Below are 24541 nucleotides of genomic sequence, written 5' to 3'. Positions count from 1 at the left end.
CTGTCAATCGTTGTCCCTGATTGAGAATCATATATAGGAGGCTTGTTTTTGTGTTGGGATTTTTGTGGGTGATTGTTTCCTGTCTCTGTGTTTTGTCTGCACCAGATAGTGCTGTCTCGGTTTTCACATTTGTTATTTTGTTACTTGTAGTAGTGTTACCGTTTATTCGTCTATTAAACATGTTGAACACAGCCGCGCTGCATTTAGGTCCTCTCCTTCACCTATGGAAGAAAACGTGACACCAACTACAACATTTTCTGCCAAGATAGAACTGCCAAAGGGGGTGGAGTTGCAATCTACTGCAGAGACAGCCTGCAGAGTTTCCTGTCATGGTATCCAGGTTCTGTGCCCAAACAGTTTAGAGCGTTTCTACTTTAATATAACTCCTAGCCTTCAGAAATAAGTCTCTCACTGTTGCCACTTGTTATAGACCCCCCTCAGCCCCCAGCTGTGCCCTGGACACCATATGTGAATGAATTGCCCCCCATTTATCTTCAGAGTTTGTACTGTTAGGTGACCTAAACTGGAATATTCTTAACACCCCTCCTGTCTCAATAGGAGAACCCTTTGAAGAACCCTTTTTGGTTCCAGGTAGAAACCTTTTGGTTCCAGGTAGAACCCTTTTGGGTTCCATGTAAAACCCTTTCCACAGAGGGTTCGACATGGAACCCAAGAGTTCTACCTGGAACCAAAAAGGGTTATTCCTATGGGGACAGCCGAAGAGTGTAGAATTCTGCCCATTGCTTTTGATTTTGAGTTCTTCAGACTAGGCCTCTCTCATCTGGTTTTTCCATGAATAAATAACACTGTCAGTTCAGTGAGGGTCACATTCCTTTGGCAGGACATTAAAACTGTTTTCACAGCCCCTTATCTGACTGGATAGAAGAAAAATCAGTTTCTGTTACAATTCAGCTTCAAAGAATCCAGGAAAAAACTGGAACAAAACTGGAATAAACACCCCCTCCGCAAACATGCTGAAACACCTATATTGTAATATTTCAAACGCAATAGAGGCTGACATATGAAGTTCTTTCAGAGGGTGTGTACAGTACCGGCCATAAAGCACAATGACGGCCATTCTTCTCTCCCATCTGTTGGAATTCACATTCCCTATTTGGAGCCCCTCATAATGTCAGCCTGCTCTCTCTCTGTGGATTATCTGGTGTGGAAATGTGAAGCAACGTCCAGCTCAGGAGGCCATGAAACAACAGTGGCGTCATTATTCCCCATCTCTTATCTCTGCTGGATGAGCGAAGGACGCCTTCTCTCTCTGGCTGGATGGGCTGCAGAGCAGAGGTCTTGGCTGAAATTCCTCTGAGCTAATATTTGTTTAGTAKGGAAGCTTCTCTTTTCTCTTCTAAGAAACAAGAGCTTTTTAGTTGTTGTCCAAAATATACAGTACCAGTAAAAAGTTTGGACACACCTACTTATTCCAGGGTTTTCCTTTATTTGTACTATTTTCTACATTGTAGAATAATAGTGAAGACATCAAAACTATGAAATAACACATATGGAATCATGTAGTAACCAAAAAAGTGTTAAACATATCAAAATATATTTGATATTTGAGATTCTTCCAAGTAGCCACCCTTTGCCTTGGTGACAGCTTTGCACACTCTTAGCATTCTCTCAACCAGCTTCATGAGSTAGTCACCTGCATTTCAGGTGATTTCTTTCCTTCTTAATGCGTTTGAGCCAATAAGTTGTGTTGTGACAAGGTAGGGGTGGTATACAGAAGATAGCCCTATTTGATAAAAAGACCAAGTCCATATTATGGCAAAAACAGATCAAATAAGCAAAGAGAAACGAAAGTTCATCATTACTTTAAGACATGAAGGTCAGTCAATCCGGAACATTTCAAGAACWTTGAAGGTTTCTTTAAGTGCAGTCGCAAAAACAATCAAGCGCTATGATGAAACTGGMTCTCATGAGGACTGCCAAAGGAATGGAAGACCCAGAGTTACCTCTGCTGCAGAGGATAAGTTCATTAGAGTTAACTGAACCTCAGATTGCAGCCCAAATAAATGCTTCACAGAGTTAAAGTAACAGACACATCTCAACATCAACTGTTCAGATGAGACTGTGTGAATCAGGCCTTCACTGGTCAAATATGCTGCAAAGAAACCACTACTAAAGGACACCAATAAGAAGAAGTGACTTCCTTGGGCAAGAAACATGAGCAATGGACAAAGACCGGCGTAAATCTGTTCTTTGGTCGAGTCCAAATTTGAAATTTTGGTTCCAACCACCGTTTCTTTGTGAGACGCAGAGTAGGTGATTGGATATCTCCGCATGTGTGGTTCCCACCATGAAGCATGGAGGAGAGGTGTGATGGTGTGGGGTGCTTTGCTGGTAACACTGTCTGTGATTTATTAGAATTCAAGGCACACTTAACCAGCATGGCTACCACAGCATTCTGCAGTGATACACCATCCCATCTGGTTTGAGCTTAGTTTGACTATCATTTTTTTTCAAGAGGACAATGGCCCCAAACATACCTCCAGGTGTTAAGGGCTATTTGACCAAGAAGGAGAGTGAAGGAGTGCTGCATCAGATGACCTGGCCTCCACAATTACCCGACCTCAACCCAATTGAGATGTTGGGATGAGTTGGGCCACAGAGTGAAGGAAAAGCAGCCAACAAGTGCTCCAGTATATGTGGCAACTCCCCCAAGACTGTGTGAAAAGCAACCTCATGACGGTGGGGAGAAAAGAAGAGTGTGCAAAGCTGTCATCAAGGCAAAGGGTGGCTACTTTGAAAAATCTCAAATATATTTATTTATTAAAACACTTTTGGTTACTACATGAACCATATGTATTATTCATAGTTTTGATGTCTTCACTATTATTTTACAACGTAGAAGAAAGTAAAATAAAGAAAAAGCTTTGAAAGAGTAGGCTCTGTCCAAACTTTTGATTGGTACTGTATATCAATTACCATCCCCTGTGTTGTTGAAGTGTAACCGCTGTCTTCCTCTTCTTCCTCTGAAGAGGTGTAGCAAGGATCGGACCAATACGCAGCGTAGTAGGTGTCCATGGTTTAATAGGGAAAAACTGAACATGAACACAAATACAAAAACAATAAACGTGAACAAACCGAAACAGTCCCGTGTAGCACAAACACTTACACAGGAAACAATCACCCACAAAATACCCAAAGAACATGGCTGCCTAAATATGGTTCCCAATCAGAGACAACGATAAACACCTGTCTCTAATTGAGAACCAATCTAGGCAACCATAGACTTATATAAACACTAGAATGAACACAACCCCATAAATCTACAAAATATTTAAAGAAAACAAAGAATACTCAGGTCAGGCGTGACAGTACCCCCCCACAAAGGTGCGGACTCCGGCCGCAAAAACCTAATCTAAAGGGGAGGGTCCGGGTGGGCCTCATTCATGCGCGCGGCTCGGGTGCGGGACGTAGCAGCACCTCATATCGGCCGGGCTAGAGTGGGCATCGAGCCAGGTGCCATGAAGCCGGCTCAACGCATCTGGTCTCCAGTGCATTCTCCTCGGCCGGCGGTACATGGCACCCGCGCCTACGCATGGTGTCCCGGTTCGCCAGCACAGCCCAGTGCGGCCTATTCCACCTCGCCGCACTGGCTTGGCTACGGGGAGCATTCAGCCAGGTAGGGTTGGGCAGGTTTGGTGCTCAAGACCTACAGTGTGCCTCCATGGTCCGGTCTATCCGGTGCCACCTCCACGCACCAGCCCTCCGGTGGCAGCTCCCCGCACCAGGCTGTCTCTCTGTCTCCTCACTACAGGTGCTCCCGTCTGTCCAGCACCACCTGTGTCTTCCATCTGTCCAGCGCCGCCAGGGTCCTACCCCGTCCTGCCCAGCGCCACCTGAGCTGCCCGTCTGCCCAGCGCCATCTGAGCTGCCCGTCTGCCCAGCGCCATCTGAGCTGCCCGTCTGCCCAGCGCCATCTGACGCGCCGTCTGCCCAGCGCCATCTGAGCTGCCCCTCTGCCCAGCGCCGTCTGAGCTGCCTGTCTGCCCAGCGCCGTCTGAGCTGCCGTCTGTCCAGCGCCGTCTGAGCTGCCTGTCTGCCAGCGCCGTCTGAGCTGCCGTCTGTCCAGCGCCGTCTGAGCTGCCCACCTGTCCTGAGCCGCTAGAGCCGCCCATCAGTCAGGAGCTGCCAGAGCCGCCCGCCAGTCAGGAGCTGCCAGAGCCGCCCCCAGTCAGGAGCTTGCCAGAGCCGCCCGCCAGTCAGGAGCTGCCAGAGCCGCCCGCCAGTCAGGAGGTGCCAGAGCCACCCTCCAGCAGGAGCTGCCAGAGCCGCCCGCAGTCAAGAGCTGCCAGAGCCGCCCGCCAGTCAGGAGCTGCCCATCAGTCCTGGGATTGCCCCTCAGTCCGGAGTTTCCCCTCAGCCGGAGTTTCCCCTCAGTCCGGAGCTGACCCTCAGTCCGGGGCTGCGCCTCAGTTCCGGAGCTGCCCCTCAGTCCAGAGGCGCCCCTCAGTCCAGTGGGGTCATTTAGTAGGGTTGCCAATCCTAGGTCGGCGGCGAGGGTCGCCGTTCCTAGGAGGACACTAAAGCGGACAAAGACTATGGTGGAGTGGGGTCCACGTCCTGCGCCAGAGCCGCCACCGCGGACAGATGCCCACCCAGACCCTCCCCTATAGGTTCAGGTTTTGCGGCCGGAGTCCGCACCTTGGGGCGGCGTGGGTACTGTCACGTTCTGACCTTTATTTCCTTTGTTTTTGTCTTTATTTAGTATGGTCAGGGCGTGAGTTGGGGTGGGCAGTCTATGTTTGTTTATCTATGTTTTTCTATTTCTGTGTTTGGCCTGATATGGTTCTCAACCAGATGCAGGTGTTAGTCATTGTCTCTGATTGGGAACCATATTTAGGTAGCCTGTTTTGTGTTGGGTTTTGTGGGTGATTGTTCCTGTTCGTGTGTTCCTGGTTTGTCTGTGTTCACGAGTTCGGGACTGTAGCTTCGTTGGTTTTCGTCTGTTTATTGTTTTGTTCAAATTTGAAAAAGTATTCAAATAAATATGGATATGTACCACGCTGCGCATTGGTCCTCCTCTCCTTCCACCGATGAAAGTCATTACATGAAGTCTGTCATTAAGTGCTTCTTCTTAGGGCTAGGCCCCTTTTTTCACAGGTTCAGAAACTAGGCTTCTCCTAGCTCTTTCCCCACAAAGCATTGCAGTAGTCCAAACCCGTATTTAAAAAAAATGTATGGGTTATGACTAAGATGTGGTCTAGAAAAGAGTATAATGACTATTCCCAGTGATCAAAACTACAGTAGACTATGTTCAACAAAGATGGTAATCTGTCATCAACAGTTTGATGAGAACAGGTACATGATCCATGCATTTAAACTGTACCCTTGGCCCATATCATTATCTGAAAGAGGGGAATGCGTTGTGTACATTGAAGCACATAATTTGCAAACTAAATATGTGGCTTTAAAAAAACAGGAATTCCAAGCATTCAGTAATAATCAGGTTACAGGGTTGTGAAATATCTCCAGATATTGTGAGCACACAGTTCATTTGTTTCTGTTTGTCTTCTCAGCAAGAGGAGAAGGTTGTCAATGGAACATGGAAGAAGAACAGACTCATTCAGAGAGAGAGGCCAGCTGGCAGTGAGTCACCTGTACAGGTRAACTACCACAAAYACAACATAAAAAGCTACCATGGTTTTCCACATAGWGGCTTTTGAAAGGGAAAGTTACAGAATGTTATGGTGAGAAAATGAGAAGTAACTTCCTGAATTTGTGGTCAACTCTGCTATTGGCGTGTGAAACACAAATATGCAAGCTATGCACTGTATATAAACAAGAACATTTAGAACCTTTTGTACTATCCTTGATATAACCTATCCTCAGATCATTCCAAGCATTGATTATGTCGATATGTAGTATTGGGTACAACCCTCTGCCTCTGGTTGAAACAGAGGTCACATGGACCTGTGTGCACAACCTGGTCTATCATACTAATTTGAGTGTCCTGGATTTATCGTCAAAGGCAAACAGATTCACCTTCTATGGTTTATACTGGAGTCTGTGGCATAGTAGGACAGGCCATTGTTTTGGCTCCTCTATCGTTGAATAATGTAGGGTAGATAACAGACTTAAATGCAGGCTGGCTGCCTGTCTGATCATAACAATGGAAACATATTGCTTCTTCACACAGTAAGACTTATTTATTGTGAGACTTTGATAAKATTCTGTATCTGTGTCACTCAGTGGATTCCTCTCATACTGTATGTTACTGTAAGATAACATAAAGGTACTAGAGCCACTTCCTGATACTGCTGAGCTACAAAGGACYKGTGTCAGTGTGCACCTGTGCTCCTTGAGAGCCCTGTTGGAGAGGAACAATAGCAGGGAGACAGCGGGAGCTCATGTACTGGGTTGCAGAAACATGACACCCTCACTGCACCCTATTTCCATCCCTGCTTCCCAACCTCCAGATTCAAGTGCTCAGCAGCAATGCTCGAAATACCTGGGCATGCGCAAGTATGCAAACGCACAAACACTCACATAGAGGCGGACACATACACACACACATCTACAGGCTGGTAGAAAATGTGCCTAGATAGAAACCTGACCGGGTTGATCCTGTCTCCCTCAGCAGCTCAGAGCAGCGACCAATGGGGAGCTAGAGACATCGCTGCAGCGGCAGCGCGGGCCCAAGGTGTACGGTGTGTTGCAGAGGACAGGCTCGGACAGACAGCAGGAAGTGATGGCGTGCGAGTGGTCTGTCAATCACCTGAGGGATGAGATGAGGTACATCAGGGAGGTGAGTGGAGATGGAGAAGATAACGATGAGGCTGATCCAAGTTTAGGAGTGTAAACAGTGCAGAGGCCTACAGTACAGTACACCTGACAGGCCTGCAGGGTATCCAAGAGCTAACACCAGGATTATGTAACATGGACAACATTATGGATTTGCTAATTAAGCAATAAGGATGGATTACTTCAATCGTGTGTTATCTCTGTGCTGCACAGGTGAGAGATTCCCTGGAGAAGGTCAGAGAGCGGATGTACGGCCAGGTTGGAGGAATGCAACAGTCGATGCAGAAACTATCACAAGACATCAGGGTAAGACAATACATGAAGGCACACATGACTAATAAGACAGCTAACAGCTGGAAATCCTTTCTCTTTCAATTTCTTATAAACACAAAATGGATACAAAATCTGAGAATTGGGTGTGCTATGTGTCTCTMCAGACTGCCAACTCCCAGAGAAAGACTCTGGAGAAAGAGGTGAGGGTTCGGACTGCAGCCATGGACAGCTTCGACCAGATGAACAGCTCCCTTATATCTGCCAACATTGACCTCCAGGTACAGGATCAACGATGGTCAAACAGGCCTGTTACTGTCTCGTCACGGCCATTCCACTGGGCACAGACAGTTCAATGTCTAGTTTTGATTTACATTTGTGAATTCAATGTGAAATCAACCAAAAATGTCATTGGATTTAAGTTAAAAGTTGGCAAAAAAAAGAATGAAATTACCTTAAGTTGATGGCTTTTTGCAAATCCAATCAGTTTTCCACTTTGATTCAACGTCATCACATAGAATTTTGGGGTTGAAATTATGTGGAAACAACATTGATTGAACCAGTTCATAACCCCCCCATGGAAAGTCTTAATCCTCTCAAACAGAGATGTGCAGCACTATACTTCTTTCTTCTACTGATCTGTGGAGAGTGAAGGATATCCTGTCTGGTTCATTATACATGTTTGTTTTATAAAGTAGCTCTAAGCTGTTAATCCTAGTTTCAGTGTATGAGTCAATCTTTCTGCTCATGATTGCTGCATGCAATAATGTCCAGGGTTGGTTTGAGGAATTAAAGAACTAGCTTCTTTTGTAGAAATCTCTACTAGAGAGCTGTCACAATCGTGTGGACTCCCGGGATGAGATGAAGAGTCTGAGAAGCTCCTTTCAGCAGGCCGAGGAGAGGCTGAAGGAGAGGGAGAGGCAGCTGGAACTTGCCCAGGCTGAGAACTGCACACTCAAACTGAAGGTAAAGTACTACTGTAAACACAGCACACCAGCACCACACAGTGGATGGCACAGGCCTGGTAAGTGTTTGCTTTTTGTTTATGGGGCACAGTTTACTCTACTCATTAGTGATCACAGGATTTATAATCTCACCCTGAACGAGTTCCATGAAGTAGCAACGGTCATCACAATTGTTAAAAGGTTAGAAAAACAATTTCAATAAATGCAAAAGTTGGACAATGGATGAAGATACTCAAAACTTTCTGAATTTTTAAAAATCAATTAGATGGATGGTCTAGTCTAGTGGTTAGGATTCGATGCTCTCACCGCCGCGGCCGTTGTTCGATTCCCAGTCAGGGAACACACTATTTGGCTCCCGAGTGGCGCAGCGGTCTAAGGCACTGCATCTCAGTGCAAGAGGTGTCACTACAGTCCCTGGTTTGACTGTAGTTTTAAAACTTTGTTTCTATTGAACATGCCATACTAATAAAGGCATTTTAATTAATTATATGAAGAGTGCCTTGGTACTCCTTTCTTTTTGATGACTGTTAAAATAATGTCTGTGAGTATAACAGAACTGATATGGCAGGCAAAAACCTGAGTAAAATCCATCCAGGAAGTGGGATATTTTTGATGTGGGTACTTTTCTATTGAATTCCTATACAGTATCTAAATGGTGAGGACCCAGATTGCAGTTCCTATGGCTTCCACTAGATGTCAACAGTCTTTAGACATTGTTTGAGTCTTGTATTCTGAAAAATGAGGAAGAATGAGGCCATATTGTAAGTGGCATGCAGAATGAAGCAGAGCTGGTTTGCGCGCCATTTGTTGTTTTTCCTTTTTATTGAATATGCTATTGTTCGGTTGAAATATTATCGATTATTTAGACAATAGACAACCTGAGGAATAATTATAAACATCGTTTGACATGTTTCGACGAACTTTACCGGTACTATTAGGATGTATTCGTCTGCATGTCGTGACCGCCTTTGAGCCAGTGGATTACTGAACAAAACGCGCCAACAAAACTGAGTTTTTGGGACATAAAGAGGGACTTTATCGACCAAAACTAACATTTATTGTGTAACAGGGACTCTTTTGACTGCAACCATATGAAGATCATCAAAGGGATGTAATTAATTTTATCGCTATTTCTGACTTTCGTGACTCCTCTACTTGGCTTGAAAATGTTTGTATGCTTTTGTAAGCGGGGCGCTGTCCTCGGATAATCGCATGGTATGCTTTCACCGTGAAGCCTTTTTGAAATCTGACACAGCAGCTGGATTAACAAGAAGTTCATATTTAAGCCGATGTATAACACTTGTATTTTTATGAATGTTTAATTTGACTATTTCTGTATTTTGAATTTGGCGCTCTGCAATTCCAMCGGATGTTGGCCAGGTGGGAGCGTCCCACCTGCCCATAAGTTTTACACACAGATGTCTCAATCCCCCTGAAAGACTGGCAGTCTGTGCCCGAGTCTGTGAATCTAGCTTTGGCCCAGGCAGCATCTATGTTGTGTATGACTTCAGATAGTTCTGGACTGAACCAAGGGCAAGACCTATTTTTAATTATCCGTTTTTAAAGGGAGCATATTTATCTACAATACAATTGAAAACACTTGAGAAGTGGCATTGTTGAATAATCGTTTCTGATTGACTTGAACGGCATTCTAGATCGTGTATTATTTTCCTATAAAGCATGGTATATCAGCGTGGTAAAATTCAATGGSTATAGTTCATTCTTACATGTTCTATGTTTGAGCTGGTTGTGATGGTTTGGTTAGCTAAACCAAAGATTTGAATAACTTATCTCAYTGTTATATCTGTGGCTAAACTAACAACTCTGTTTTGTTTGATTACCAAGGCAACTACTGTAGCTATCTAGTAAACGTGCTAGCTACAGTGGATGTTGAACACATTTCTAGCGGCAATAGCCATGGTATAAAAGGGATAATCAATTTGGGTCTCTATGCATTCTCTGGAAAATAATGCAACTCTGGAATATCCTAGAGTGGTGGAACACACCTTCCACTTCTTTGATTATTTTCCATAGAACACATCGCCCCTTGTTGATTATTCCCTTGCATAAATTGGTGGAACGGGGCTGCAACCACCAAACACTTGCTCTGTCTAGGCCTACCTGCAGTTACCTGTGCTGTCTAGACTGCCTAATTAATGACTGTTGTTGTCACGTTCTGTTGCATAATTCAACAAGTGTGTCAATAGCCTCGGATTAAAAATCAACAATTTGCGATATCAGACATATCAATTTGCGATATCAGACATATCACAATAATCCGAGTGTTCATTTTCAAAAGTTGCTTTCATTTCAGCGCATCTAACTATTAAATTCATAATTTTAAAGTTATCGTTCTTCTCTTTCTTTTGATGTAAAGTCCAGAGGATGTGTTAAATCCATGACAAAGTTGCATGGCCGTCTGCATTGAACATGCAGAATTTTGGGTGATTAGGCATCTGCAGCAGTCAGTGCATTCACACTTCTTGCTTCTCAGAGCAGCGCTGTTGTGAAGGAAGTTGTCATGGAAGTGAGTTTGTGTTTATACAGGACCTTCCGCCAACCAATCATGTCAATGCGGAGCTATAGACCCTTTTCTGTGTTGGCAAACATTGCTGCACGAGGACGATGGGTGCAAATTGGTGGCAGAACAAGAGGGAGCCAACAAAAAAAGCCTATATTTACATGTTGCTAATGAGTGCATTTCACACTACTTTTGGATTATAATTGGATTGTAAGGCTCGTATGAATGCACTGCTTAATGTAATGTTTGTGTCATCATCGCATATCAACTGCATTATACTTAAAACACWTTTTGGCTATATCTTTGGCTAGCTTTTGCTACAGCATATATCATTCCAGCTAACAACTGCTGCATCCAAAATAGTTATTTTGCAAAGATCAAAACCAAATATAATCTTAGCGTCTGTTCAAGTAAGAATCAAAACATAATTGTAAGCGTATGAAAACTCCCAAAAGTTATTTTGTTTAGAATTAATAAACACCTATATCTAGGCTATGTTGAATGCTGATGGCGTTCTTACTGCCGCCAAGAGTCGCGTGACGTCCGTGTACTAGATGTTATTTAACTAGGCAAGTCAGTTAAGAACAAATGGCATATGGCATATTGTAATCATGTTTGAATTACTGGCCGGGGGCCCCATTGATTTCATTAGTCAGTCTCACTCAAGTATCATTAAAACCTGCAAATATTTAATATTAGTAGAATTGCATGAAATTAGTTGTAAAATTACAAAATCCCAGTCCTGACAAAATGTGAAGAATTGCAGTAAACTTGCTTTAAAACTGCAACATTTTCTGTAYGCTCCATTGCAAAATGCGTAGAATTGCATGAAATTAACTCTAAAACATAAAAATGTTCTCTCCACTGTCAAGAGGGAGGCTGCTAAAATGTTTTGCTTGCAATATGATTAATATCTCTCTGGCTTACTCTGTTCAATTCATTTCCCTCTACTTCAGTCTCAGAATGCCCTGCTTGATTTCACACACTTCACGCTCTGGTTATTTCATTCAACGTTCGATGTGACTCCCCCGATCCTTTGACTGATTGCCTTCTCTGACCTGGTTTGTCTGCTCTGACCGCTGAACACTCAACTTCAATTCTATGTGATGATGAATAACAGGTTATTGACAGACAGTTCAAGCTCAAAGAACCAGTCCTCCAGATTTTAACTATTAACATTCATGCCGGACTCACTAGAAAAATACAGAATCAATAGACATTTCTACATTATCTTTAGCAAGTCTTTGAATCGTCACATTGTTGTATGAAATTGACTGATGTGTGCTTGTGTTGTCCAGGTGGAATCGTCTCAGGAGGCCAACAGCCATGCAGTGCAGGAGGTGACAGCGAGGCTACAGAGACAGTATGAGGAGAGACTTCAGGAGGAGCAGAGGAAACACAGAGAGGAGATAGAGAAGCTACAGGTACTGCTGAGTCTCCTTCTGATATCACTTCACCAAGCCCCTGCCTGAAGAGAAAGGGYGGTGATTGATTAATCATGTGAAAAGCAAGGCCGGTGATGTTTTCACYATCCTACATGTTAATGAAAAGTGTATATGTAGACCACAGGAGGCTGCTGAGGGAAGAACAGCTCATAATAATGTCCGGAATGGAGCAAATGGAAGGGAAACCATGTGTTTGATACCATTCCATTGATTCGGCTCCCACCATTACCATGTTCTCTCCAATGAAAGTGCCACCAACTTCCTGTGATGTAAACACTATAAAAGGTTCCAGTTTCACTCTGCTCATACAAGTGGTATGAGTCTCCCTCTAGTGGTAGAAGTAACTCACTATGGTACTGTTAAATGTAGAGTAGTCTAACTTCCAAGTGTTGATATGATAATGAGCCTAGATTAAATTGTATGTTCTCTGCCTTAAAGCTTTTAATATATTTTGTTTACCATCAATATATTTCAACTAGGCCCAAATTGACGAGTATATTAGGCGATTAGAGGAGGCAGAGAAGAATGCTAAGATTGCGGAGGCCAAGATTGCTGAAAGGGACCAGAGGATCAGTGAGGTGGAGCGCCTGCTGGACTGTATGGGACAGGTAAGACCCAGAATAACGCATGCAATAATGCATGCAACATTAGCTTTATATCTATAGTATTTACTGTAGGTGTAATATGTCAAGTCCTTTGGGCAAGAATACTATAATAGTCTTTTTTGCAGGAAAGGGGCCATCTTCAGAAAAAACTGCAGGAATGTGAACAGCGTCTACGCTCGATGGAGGTGACATACAAAACAGATGCAACTGTAGCAAAGAGGTACAAATGCCAAAACAAAAATGGCATTTTATATGTTCCATCCCATTGTAATTATATACTGAAGTGATAACACTATAATTCATTATTACAGTTCTCAAAAGTTGGAAGAGGAGGCAGGGGAGCTCCGTGAGAGAATCAAACACCTGAATGACATGGTGTTCTGTCAGCAGAGGAAGGTCAAAGGCATGATAGAGGAGGTGAATGACTAAGAAAATTCTCTTTCTCAATGGAAACATGAGTACACTGACATATAAATGTTATACTGATATGCAACATTTGTTTCTTTTTTTCATCTGGAAAATGTAAAGGTTGAATCATTACGAGCTAAATTGGCACAGAAGGACATGTTCATCTCAGAGCTTCTGGACAGAATTGCTATTGTGGAGTGTGAGGTGAGACTGGACTGCCACCACACTATGTACTGTCCACTTCTTGAACCATTATGAATGTATGGTGTGGTTTTCAAAACTTTAACTTTATGGGTGCATTCATGTCCAGCGTTCTCCTACGTTTCAGATTGTCAATCTGTGTGTTGTGCTTTGACATTACTCTACCTCTAAATTCAGTGTTGCACCTTTTGTGACGTCATCTGTCTCTGTCTGGTCCACTTGGATTGGATTACATCACATCCACCTCATTTGCATGGATCTGACTTTGTTCCTTCCTCTTTTCTTCTTCCTAGAATAATGAGTTAGAAGACAAGCTGAAGTATTTTATGTCTGTACAGAGTGTGCCAAGGGAAGTTGTGCAAACCAGAGAGATAGGAGTGGGCTGTGATCTCCTCCCCAGGTATGAACCACTGGTTCTACTATACATGTGGCTTCATTTCCTCTAGTTGGGTTTCTCTTTTAAGTTTCTCATTCTGTTTTCTCATTTTACTTCCACAGACCTGAAATACAGGGGTATGAGGTTGAAACTAATGTCCAACCTCCAGCAGCACATTACCAACCCAGACAAACCCCAATCCATCCCTCTTCTACAGAATACCTAGGACAGTCTAGGACATTCAGATCAGGTCTACCGCCACCCAGCAGACTGGAGTCTAGTTTACTGAGGTACWCTCCTCCTGAGTACAGTAGGTATCTGTCAACCAACTCCTCAAGATCCTTTGGAACACTAACCAGTCCAACGCTGTCTTCGTCTGGCCCTCTAAGCCCTGATCAGTCCAGTACAGAAGAGTCTGCCTCAGTTCAAATCACAGATACAGCCTCAAGTCCAGAGGCGGACATTTCAGCCCCATCCTGTTCTCGAGCAAGATCAAGCCCATCCAAAATCAACACACCTTTCATGAAACTTATAGAGATAACAGCAAAGATTAACATTGAGTAATCACATGAAGAAATACTTTTTATGAAGGCTATTTAGTATACTGTATAAGGGACAATGTTGCATATTGTGTAAATAGTCTACTGTTCTATAAATAATACTTGAAAGTATCCTTTTGAAGAATTATGTTTGGTTTTGTTTACAGTGAATGTTCTTGTATGGTTTATGGAAGTCTGAATTGAGTATCATGTATGAAGGTTTATATTTATACTGTATCTTTTTCTGACATTTTTTGTTTGCACTGTATAAATGAGATGCAATATTATTTTAATATTAGTCAAATTATGTACAAAATATGTAAAATATATATACTTTGTGCCTTCATTAACAGCTTAATCACTGATACTCCACAACGGTGATGATAATCGGTTGTTTTTTATCTATTGGATAATATTTAACTATCTGACAAAATGAAGAACTTTATTTCTACTGATTGCCATCCCTGAGCCACTGGTATAAGTAATTTGTCTACACTGCCAGGACTGTGTATATGAGAAGTTATACTGCCAGGACTGTGTATATGAGAAGTTATGATAAGCATGATGTGCTTTTCTTGAAGGATACACATCCAGTGTATACTAATGAAATCAGTGTATGTTTTGAAAATGTGCCATTGTACCGTTTTTATAATCACTCATGAAAATGTTCACTGTCCAGTGGCTGATTGTTCATTTTGTGAAGCATTCAAGGAGGTTATATGTAGCATACAATGGTTTATATATACACTAGATGACTATAGGGGGCACTGTGTTGAAGCCACCATGACTCAATCTTGGCACTCCCCCACCATTTAAAATAATCGTTTTGGAACCTATAGAAATGCAATTATTAATGTCTACATTTGTTTTTGCCATAATTATTCTATTAGCGACACCGTAATGCATACTTTTAAMTTATATTATGTGAGCTAAACATAAAACGTTAAAATATAAAACATTTCCTTAAAGTATATATATTTTTAGATTACTCATATTTTTAGATTACCCACTACAATTAAATTCTTAAATACATGTAATTTTGTYCTAGAATTCCAAGCATTCCTATGCAGCAGCTGTATACCACCCTCCATCCCACTGCTGGCTTGCTTCTGAAATTTAGCAGGGTTGATCCTGCTTGGTCTCAAGATGAAAGACCAGATGCTGCTGGAAGTGGTGTTGGAGGGCCAGTAGGAGGCACCYTTTCTAAATATCCCAATGATTGGGGACATTTCCCTGTGTAGAGTGCAATCTTTTGGCTGGGATGTTAAATGGGTGTCCTGACTCTCTGTGGTCATTAAAGATCCCATGGCACTTATTGTAAGAGTAGGGGTGTTATCCCTGGCTAAATTCCCAATCTGGTCACCTAATCATCCCCAGTTTACAATTGGCTCATTCATCCCCCTGTAACTATTCCCCAGGTTGTTGCTGTGAATGTGTTCTCAGTCAATTTACCTGGTAAAATAAATGGAGGAATGCTCCTATTGGAGAGTGCCAAGCATCAGCAATCCAAGTTTTATAAAGTCATTGGTCGCATCAGTGTAATCTTTACTTCTCAACRCTGGGTGGCGCCATCTGATCAATTATCTGCGTTTCATCTCTATGTACATGCCATATGATATGAAGCAGCTTTCAAAGTATTTTACTGCAAGGTAAGCAAATACATGAATGTAGGTAAATAACATGTAGTTTATGCCATACTACTAGCTCCAATAGAATATTCAAACACTCAAACAAAGGCTYGTGTGGAGGAGTAACTTACTATAGATTGCTAAAATGTAACAAACTTCTATGGTATGATCATTGGACGCTGTTAACTAACCTCCAGACGAGCTTCAATGCCATACAACTCTCCGTCCGTGGCCTCCAACTCCTCTTAAATGAAAGTAAAACCAAATGCATGCTCTTCAACCGATCACTGCCCATACCTGCCCGCCCGCCCAGCATCACTACTCTGAACGGTTCTGACTTAGAATATGTGGACAACTACAAATACCTAGGTGTCTGGTTAGACTGTAAACTCTCCTTCCAGACTCACATTAAGCATCTCCAATCCAAAATTACATCTAGAATCGGCTTCCTATTTCGCAACAAAGCATCCTTCACTCATGCTGCCAAACATACCCTCGTAAAACTGACAATCCTACCGATCCTCGACTTCGGCGATGTCATTTACAAAATAGCCGCCAACACTCTACTCAGCAAATTGGATGCAGTAGTTCACAGTGCCATCCGTTTTGTCACCAAAGCCCCATATACTACCCACCACTGCGACCTGTACGCTCTCGTTGGCTCGCTTCATACTCGTCGCCAAACCCACTGGCTTCAGGTCATCTACAAGTCTCTGATAGGTAAGGCCTCGCCTTATCTCAGCTCACTGGTCACCATAGCAGCACCCACCCGTAGCATGCGCTCCAGAAGGTATATTTCACTGTTCACCCCCAAAGCCAATTCCCCCTTTGGCCGCCTTTCCTTCCAGTTCTCTGTTGCAAATGACTGGAATGAATTGCAAAAATCACTGAAGCTGGAGACTCTTACCTCCCTCACTAGCTTTAAGCACCAACTGTGAGCAGCTCACAGATCACTGCACCTGTACATAGCCCATCCAACTACCTCATCCCCATACTGCATTTATTTATTTATCTTGGTCCTTTGCACCCCTGTATCTCTACTTGCACATTCATCTTTTGCACATCAATCACTCTAGAGTCTAATTGGTATATTGTAATTACTTCKCCAYCATGGCCTGTTTATTGCCTTACCTCCCTTTTCTTACCTCATTTGCACACACTGTATATATATTTTCTTCAGCTGTATTGTTGACTGTATGTTTTGTTTATTCCATGTGTAACTCTGTGTTGTTGTATGTGTCGAACTGCTTTGCTTTATTCTTGGCCAGGTCGCAGTTGTAAATGAGAACTTGTTCTCAACTGGCCTACCTGGCTAAATGTAGGTAGGCCGTGAATGGCCTCACACACCAGTACAGTAGGTGGCGGTGTATGCACCTAAAAGTTGGATGCGATCCGCCAACCAAATCCTAAAGTAAAAGAAGAAGAATATTGAAGAGAACGTACTTCCGTACTACTTCCGTTTACAATGAAAGCGCGCCGGCTACGTAGCTACCAAAATACAAGTTCAATCTAAGACAGCTGAAGATGGAAGTATATTTTATTGAACAACATAATCCCGTTAAGTGTAACGCTAATGGACTAACAAAGTCATGTTTTTATAGGGTAATTTGAGCTATTCGGTCAATTTATTTGGGCGGGTTTTTTACTAGTAAAGTTAGCTACTAGCTAACTAACGTTAACAATGTTCTCGTCATCGTGGGCAGCTCCATCAGAACGCCAGGGGCAAGTGGGGGATCTCAAAACCAAGAGCAAAGAAGAACTTGATGAATTACTGTCACGCCAAGATAAATTATTATCTAACAAGTAAGTAACTTCATCAATGTAAATTATCTAACAAGTAAGTCACTTCATATCATTCATCTGACAGAAGCTAACTCAAATTATTAATTCGCTGCTACAACAACATTACATTCTTCTAGAAACTTCCAGCTGTTGGCTAGACAGTGGTGACAGTTTTGGTGCATGTGTGTATATGCTATCCACCTCAATCTAGGCTAGCTGATGTTACTTCAACTAGGGAAATGCGTTTTACACTGAACCTGACATTCCTTTGTTTTACTATCACTGCCAACTACATTTTCTTAAAGTTGAGCTGAAAGCAGTAGTTAGTTATTTGTTATTTCTTGTTGACAGACTCATTTGATATGTTGTTATCAACAGGAGGTTCATACAGACCCTTCCAGACAAAGGGAAGAAGATCTCAGACTTTGCAGAGAGATTATGCCTTGCTCTTGCCCAAAATGAAGAAGAGGAGATGAAGCAAGATATGCTGTCATCTGTCAGGACAGAGCTGCAGTCTAAATACCAGCAGACTTTGACACAAAGACAACATGGTAGCCAGAATAAACCAGAAACTTCCCAACATAGGAGACAAGCTGGGGACACAGCTCCTGGAAATGTCCAAGAATTGGACGTCTCACCTCTGTCACCTAATGTTCAGAAGAGCAAAACAGTTGACACGCGGCAAGAAGACAGTGTGTCCAAAGTATCTGCTGCTGAAACCATGGAGATGGCCCAGGCTGGTGGTGATGCAGGGGCCTCTCTAGACTCTGACAGGACAAAAGAGAGCGACCTAGCAGAGGCCTTGCAGAGGGTCACTCTGTCTGACCACTCAACTGGCTCGAGTGGATCCCCTAAAGACACATTCAACAGATCTGCTACTGGCAACCCCTTCCTTGGAAGGCAGCCACAGAAGAAACCACACTACATAGAAGTCCTGGCGAGGACTGAGAAGGATCCGGCTATGAAGAGACAGAAGTATAAGCCTAATCAGTAAGTCCACGTTGTATATAAGAATACTGTATAGTTCAGTGATGCTGCCTTTAGTTATGGTGATGCACTAGTATTCTCACCTACTAACTCTTATATTAACTCTTCCTGTAATGTTTGCAGGTTTGCCCACAACACAGATGGCTCCCCGTCAGGGTCTCTGTCACCCAGCCAATCCCCTGGAGGCTTATTACCATCACCAGTGCTCTCCGTTGAGGCCAGGAGGGAGCGAGACAGGAAGCACATTGACGACATCACTGCGGCCAGGCTCCCACTGCTCCACTACAGCCCTGCCCAGCTGCTGACCCTGGAGCAGTCAGCTGACCTGCTACTCGAGCAGACCAGGAAACACCAGGTGAGTGGCCCCTGTGTCTGTCTGACACAACAGAGGAACATTAAGGTCTGTCCAACAACACCAAAATGCTCACTGCTCAAGGTAACAGTTACGCCTGATCAGATGTACGATCAGATTACATGAGGGAATTAAATGTGTTATAGGTGTTGAGGCAACGTCTACCTACCTATTCCATTATCACCACAAAAACACTGTGCTCATCTGATGATGAACACTCCATATGCTACTTCCATTCATGGTATAGTATAGCAGCCTCATGCTTACTGCTAAGCACTTGCTCATTTTTCAGGTTAATTACCCTATCAATGTCAGCATCTTTCCTGTATTGTGTGTTTCCCTCAGGAGTTGCAGGCCAAGCTGGCAGCCCAGAAGCTGTCTGAGGGGCTGAGGTTCAGCACTGGGAGCTATGTTGTGGAAGGGGGCCCGCTGGGCGCCTACAGGGAGGTTCATGACGACGTAGCCCAGCTTTCCTCAGAGGAAGACTAATCCGGGGGGCCGCAGCAAAGAAACTCAGGTGACCCCTGACCTCTGAGACAACAGTCTCTGTGCCCTGCATCAGGGCCTATGGAAGGAAGTGGATTGGCAATTCAAAGACGAGAGGCCTGCCTGAGGAGATGGAAAGGGTCATGGGCATCGGGTGGTTGTGAAGGCACAGTGGGTGTCCCTGTCTTGTCTATCCAGGGAGGTGAATTGTGTGGGTCTTGGTTCACCATCAGTGATTCACTGAGTTGTCACCCAGTCAGCATCCTGTCCAGTTTATAAGAGCTGCCACAGAACCTTAGGCCTCCCGTTGGGTGATGTGTTAGCCTCTTGCAGGGAGCATTAGGTATGCTATCTCACCATGTTGTCAGAGAGTAAAAAATCAGTTGTGTGATGAGGCTGCTACAGTATTGTCTGGTATTGTTGACTCACTTGGTGGTTGTATTTTCAAAAGACTGCAAAGTATTGACCGTATGCATGTGAGAAATATAAAGATTTTTTTTTTTGWATKATCTTTTTCTACAGTGTTTCTTATTGAAAATAAAAATCTGTTCTTACCATATTTTGGTTGATCATATTCTTGAAATGGGAACAAATCATCATACCCCTAAGTTCTGTGAGCTCTGAAAATAAAGGTGGAAGCGGTTAATTGCGGTCTAAGACGGAGCAGTCTGCTGACATTTTCCAGCAGAATGTTTTCTTAACCCTGCCACGGTTTGATGAGAGCTATGACTCAGCCGTCATTTAAACCCTGTGATGTTATCAGTGGAGAAATCTGTGACACGCTTTAGAAGATTAATATACGGTCTAGTGAAWTATTGCAGCTTGATGGAATCGGGCCCAATGGCTGAAATACATCTGGCTTGCATTTGGCTCATGTTACTTCCCGGAGTGGCAGGGTATGATGGAATGGCAGCAGACTGACATGCCATTTTTCAGATTTTTTATTTTTATTTTTTACTAATGCTGATAAGGAGTGCCAACAACATTAAAAACTCTTCCCAAACATCTATTCCCATAACCTCCAGTCCAATCCTCCCTAATTGTTATACAGACCCATTTTAACTTTAGTACGATTCAGGAATTTTAATGAGGAGAAAGAGAGGTGATTGAGGCGAGCACAGTGGGGAAATGCGGGAGAATTCTTGTCGGTCTGTCTGAGCTCCATGGTTGATGCYCCTTGATAACCCCTGGTAATTGCTGCTGAGCCATTGGTGGGAGCTGCTATAGAAAAAACACCATCTGGCTGCTGTGTGTTTAGACACAGGTCTGATAGACTCCAGAAAGCTCTGCTCCGACGTCCAATAATAAATATGTCAGCGAGCTCAGGAGAGGATCTTCCTCGTACTGGTATTAATTAGGTCTACCTTGCTTACATAAATGTGGAGACTGTTACCAATTACGGGGTTGCATTTTTCCTACAGCTTTGCTCCATGGTTTCTGGCCTGCGCTATCACTCACAAGTACATTGATATGTCTGAGCTGGAACCAAGCATTCGTTCTATGGCCAGAGCCTTTAAGTTGTTCGTTTGGGAGGTTGCTTATAGTTGTGGTGAATCCCACACTTCTTACCTCAGATTAATAAACTGCTCAGCTAGTCTGCAAGTAATTTGCTCCAACTGTGTGTCCGAAATCACACATCTCTGGGGAGCTGGAATAATTTGGACTTGGGAAGGGAAAATGGCATATGATTTTAAAACTGCCTGTTCAAAGAGCAGCCAGCTCGCCCGTACAGTGAACAGTGATGTATAGACTGGCATTAAGCTCAATTTGGATTCTTAGCTAAATGATTGCATTATCCTACGTTTGCCATCTTACAAAGTCTGAGGTCATACAATTTCTTTCCATTCTCTCCCCTCTTATGTTTTTTTTTCTTTCTCAGAGCACAAAAGGATATGAAATAATGCAGCAGTCAGCAGCTTTGTAATGGTAGTTTATCTTCCCCTTCCCAATTACAACCAGCTCTGCCTCCTCTTACTGGGACCAGATTGAATTATGTGTTCCAGGTTTTTTTGTTTCATTCATTGGTATTTTGATATGTGTATTGTTGATCAATTGTACATTTCAGTCTAATTTTCTATTTATGATGTAGAGCTTTTTTCAACCAATGGTATTCACCAGAAATCTGTTTTCATAATAAATCCTGATGCATGGAAGACATACGTCAAAGCATGTCAGAAAATGGCAGTGTTTTGATAACACAGAGAATATACTTTTCAGGGAGTGGGTGCTATTGAACTGGTATCCTGCTGCGTTTCCTCATGGTTGTACATGTAAGTGCAGATATTCAGTATTATTTTACCCTATTCCACTGCTATTCATTAGTCTAGTCTGCTCTGTCCAATGAGAACAGGTTACTCATAACTTTAACAAGACAACAGTGGGTTTCTCAAGCCTCTGTCTCAGGTTTTTTTTGTGAGAAAGTTGTGTGAGACAGACGGCAGTAAAGAAGCGGGTTGTTTATGTCATGCCTGATGTCTTCCAGAAGAGACATTGCACGTGGCCTCAACAGTCCTGAAAGTGTGTGCAGCTGCCCCATCATCAACACCATATGCAGATAAGATCACTGAATTCCCTGGCTGGTGTTACTCCTATTAAAACACTGCATTAGAGATGCACTACAGCTGTCTGGAACTGGGTCTCATCATGCATGAAGTAAACATCCCCTTCAAAATGCTGCTATTTTTAGATGAAYACCATCCTTTACTTTTCCATGAGTTGAAGTTGATTTTAATGTCTGGTTTGTATGAAGACAATGAAAGGCTTGGTTGTGTATGTTTTCTTTGTCATATTGTGATTCAGTGCCTTCAGAAAGTATTCATACCCCTTGACTTATTCCACATTTTGTTGTTACACAGCCTGAATTGAAAATGTATTAAATAGATTTTTCGCTCACCCATCTCCGCACAATACTCCATAATGCCAAAGTGAAAACTTGTTTTTAGAAATGTTTGCAAATTGATTGAAAATGAAATACAGAAATATCTAAATGACATAAGTATTTACACCCCTGACTAAGTACATGTTATAATCACCTTTGGCAGTCTTTCTGGGTAAGTCTCTTAAGACCTTTGCACACCTGGATTGTACTATATTTGCACATTATTCTTTTTAAAATTCTTCAACCTCTGTCAAGTTGGTTGTTGATCATTGCTAGACAGCCATTTTCAAATCTTGCCATAGAATTTCAAGCCGATTTAAGTCAAAACTGTAACTAGGCCATTCAGGAACATTCAATGTTGTCATGGTAAGCAATTTCAGTGTTTATTTGGTCTTGTATTTTAGGTTATTGTCCTGCTGAAAGGTGAATTTGTCTCCCAGTGTCTGTTGGAAAGGAGACTGAACCAGGCTTTCCTCTAGGATTTTGCTTGTGCGTAGCTCTATTCTTTTATATTTGTATTCTGTACAGTCTTCTTTCTTTTCACTTTGTCAATTAGGTTAGTATTGTGGAGTAACTACAATGTTGATGAACCATCCTCAGTTTTCTCATATCTCTATAACTGTTTTAAATTTACCATTAGCCTCATGGTGACATCCCTGAGCGGTTTCCTTCCTCTCCTGCAACTGAGTTAGGAAGGACGCCTGTATCTTTGTAGTGACTGGGTGTATTAATACACCATCCAAAGTGTATAGCTTCACCATGCTCAAAGTTTTTTTTTTAACCCTTCTACCAATAGGTGCCCTTAGTGAGGCATTGGAAAACCTCCCTGGTCTTTGTGGTTCTGTGTCTGAAATTCACTGCTCGACTGAGGGACCTTATAGATAACTGTATGTGTGGGGTACAGAGATGAGGTAGTCATTCAAAAATCATGTTAACCACTATTATTGCACACTGAGTGATTCCATGCAACTTTTTTCTTTTCTTGTTAAGCAMATTTTTACTCCTGAACTTATTTAGGCTTGGCATAATGGGTTGAATACTTATGGACTCAAGACATTTCAGCTTTTCATTTTGTATTAATTTGTAAACATTTCCAAAAACATAATTCCACTTTGAAATGATGGGCCAGTGACACAAAATCTCAATTTAATCAATTTTAAATGTAGGCTGTAACACAACAAAATGTGAAAAAAGTCAAGGGATGTGAATATTTTCTGAAGGTGTAGATTCATTAGAGAAGGCCCTTGCACAGGCAGGGATAAATAGAAAAGGTGGTATGTGTTATGCAAAAATAACACTTAACCATATCAACATTATTTAGATAGAAGCTGATCGTGACATGGAAAAGTTATGGCCATGAGTAGTAGCGTTGGATATCTTTAATATAGTGCTTTGCCAGCATAGCATTCTGAGTGATATATGTCAAGATATAGGCTACTGTACTGTATGTCCAGGTCACACATTGCATGCAGAACTGTATCCTACCGAGGTTCAATGTGGAATACAGCATACCAGGCTCTGCACTCCTGTGGCCTACAAGAATAAGTCACGTTAGTTTCCCTAACAAAAATATTTATCTTACAGTAGCTGTATCCCTGACCACATATGGGGGGGGAGAAACATTACATGTCTGTAATGAATTACTATGACGTTTTCAACTACCTCCAGTAGATGGACTACAGACGTGTTACCTACAGTATGTAGCTTCCACAGTCTAACACAAGATGGCAGTAGCACCACTTTGTGCCCTTCCTTACGGTACCTGGAACCTGTTGTTTCGCACCTTTTTACACTGGACAGACCACCAACATACAGTAAACTTTGGATAAACATAGGAAGGTTTTTATTGGCAAGTTGACGATAATAATATACATGCAGAAAATAACTATGTTCTGTTTTCATGTAACTGCTCTCATGATGATACAGTCAGTGTTGTTTGTATGAGTTGGAAAGCAAGCACACCAGCAAGGCCTCGGCTATGAAGACACCTCATCATAACGAAAGTAAGCAACAAGTGTCACCATTTCTGAAAGGATCCGACTGAACAGCTSTCATCTGTCACTTGAAGTCCTGAGCTGACATAATTGTGTTTAATTCCAGACCCTGCTCTTCTGAGGTGTGGTGGATGTCCCTCATGTGGGGCCCAATCTGCTTAGTCCAGATAACACCAACAATCAGCCCAGATCTACGTCTACAAATCCACCAAGAAGGGAAACAGTCTGAAATCCCTGTCTACATCTGTGGCTAAGCGGACTCCAACAACTGTTGCTTGGAGAACTTTGCATAACAATCATGAGGCTGCAGAAAGAAAAGCAGAGAAAAGAGGGTCTAGATGGGCC

The 24541-nt window shown here is 42.7% G+C and overlaps 1 protein-coding gene across 1 annotated transcript in view; it reads left to right on the top strand.

The window, feature by feature from the left end:
• Nucleotides 1-19327, top strand: part of LOC111969387 (ELKS/Rab6-interacting/CAST family member 1) — a 29952-nt gene extending 10625 nt beyond the window's left edge. The window contains exons 3-18 of the mRNA XM_023995487.3: nucleotides 5535-5621; nucleotides 6596-6763; nucleotides 6973-7065; nucleotides 7197-7310; nucleotides 7843-7995; nucleotides 11814-11939; nucleotides 12440-12568; nucleotides 12691-12785; nucleotides 12877-12982; nucleotides 13094-13177; nucleotides 13468-13574; nucleotides 13673-14110; nucleotides 17392-17520; nucleotides 17878-18489; nucleotides 18610-18841; nucleotides 19184-19327. Of these exons, the coding sequence (XP_023851255.2) occupies nucleotides 5535-5621; nucleotides 6596-6763; nucleotides 6973-7065; nucleotides 7197-7310; nucleotides 7843-7995; nucleotides 11814-11939; nucleotides 12440-12568; nucleotides 12691-12785; nucleotides 12877-12982; nucleotides 13094-13177; nucleotides 13468-13574; nucleotides 13673-14110; nucleotides 17392-17520; nucleotides 17878-18489; nucleotides 18610-18841; nucleotides 19184-19327 (2817 nt within the window). The remainder of the gene's footprint in view (nucleotides 1-5534; nucleotides 5622-6595; nucleotides 6764-6972; nucleotides 7066-7196; nucleotides 7311-7842; nucleotides 7996-11813; nucleotides 11940-12439; nucleotides 12569-12690; nucleotides 12786-12876; nucleotides 12983-13093; nucleotides 13178-13467; nucleotides 13575-13672; nucleotides 14111-17391; nucleotides 17521-17877; nucleotides 18490-18609; nucleotides 18842-19183) is intronic.
• Nucleotides 19328-24541: the final 5214 nt, after the last annotated feature.

The sequence above is a fragment of the Salvelinus sp. IW2-2015 genome, linkage group LG10 (genome assembly GCF_002910315.2).
Source record: "Salvelinus sp. IW2-2015 linkage group LG10, ASM291031v2, whole genome shotgun sequence".
In the NCBI taxonomy this organism is placed as follows: Eukaryota; Metazoa; Chordata; class Actinopteri; order Salmoniformes; family Salmonidae; genus Salvelinus; species Salvelinus sp. IW2-2015.
Note: the sequence above shows the minus strand (reverse complement) of the source record. Positions and strands in the feature narration are given on the sequence as shown.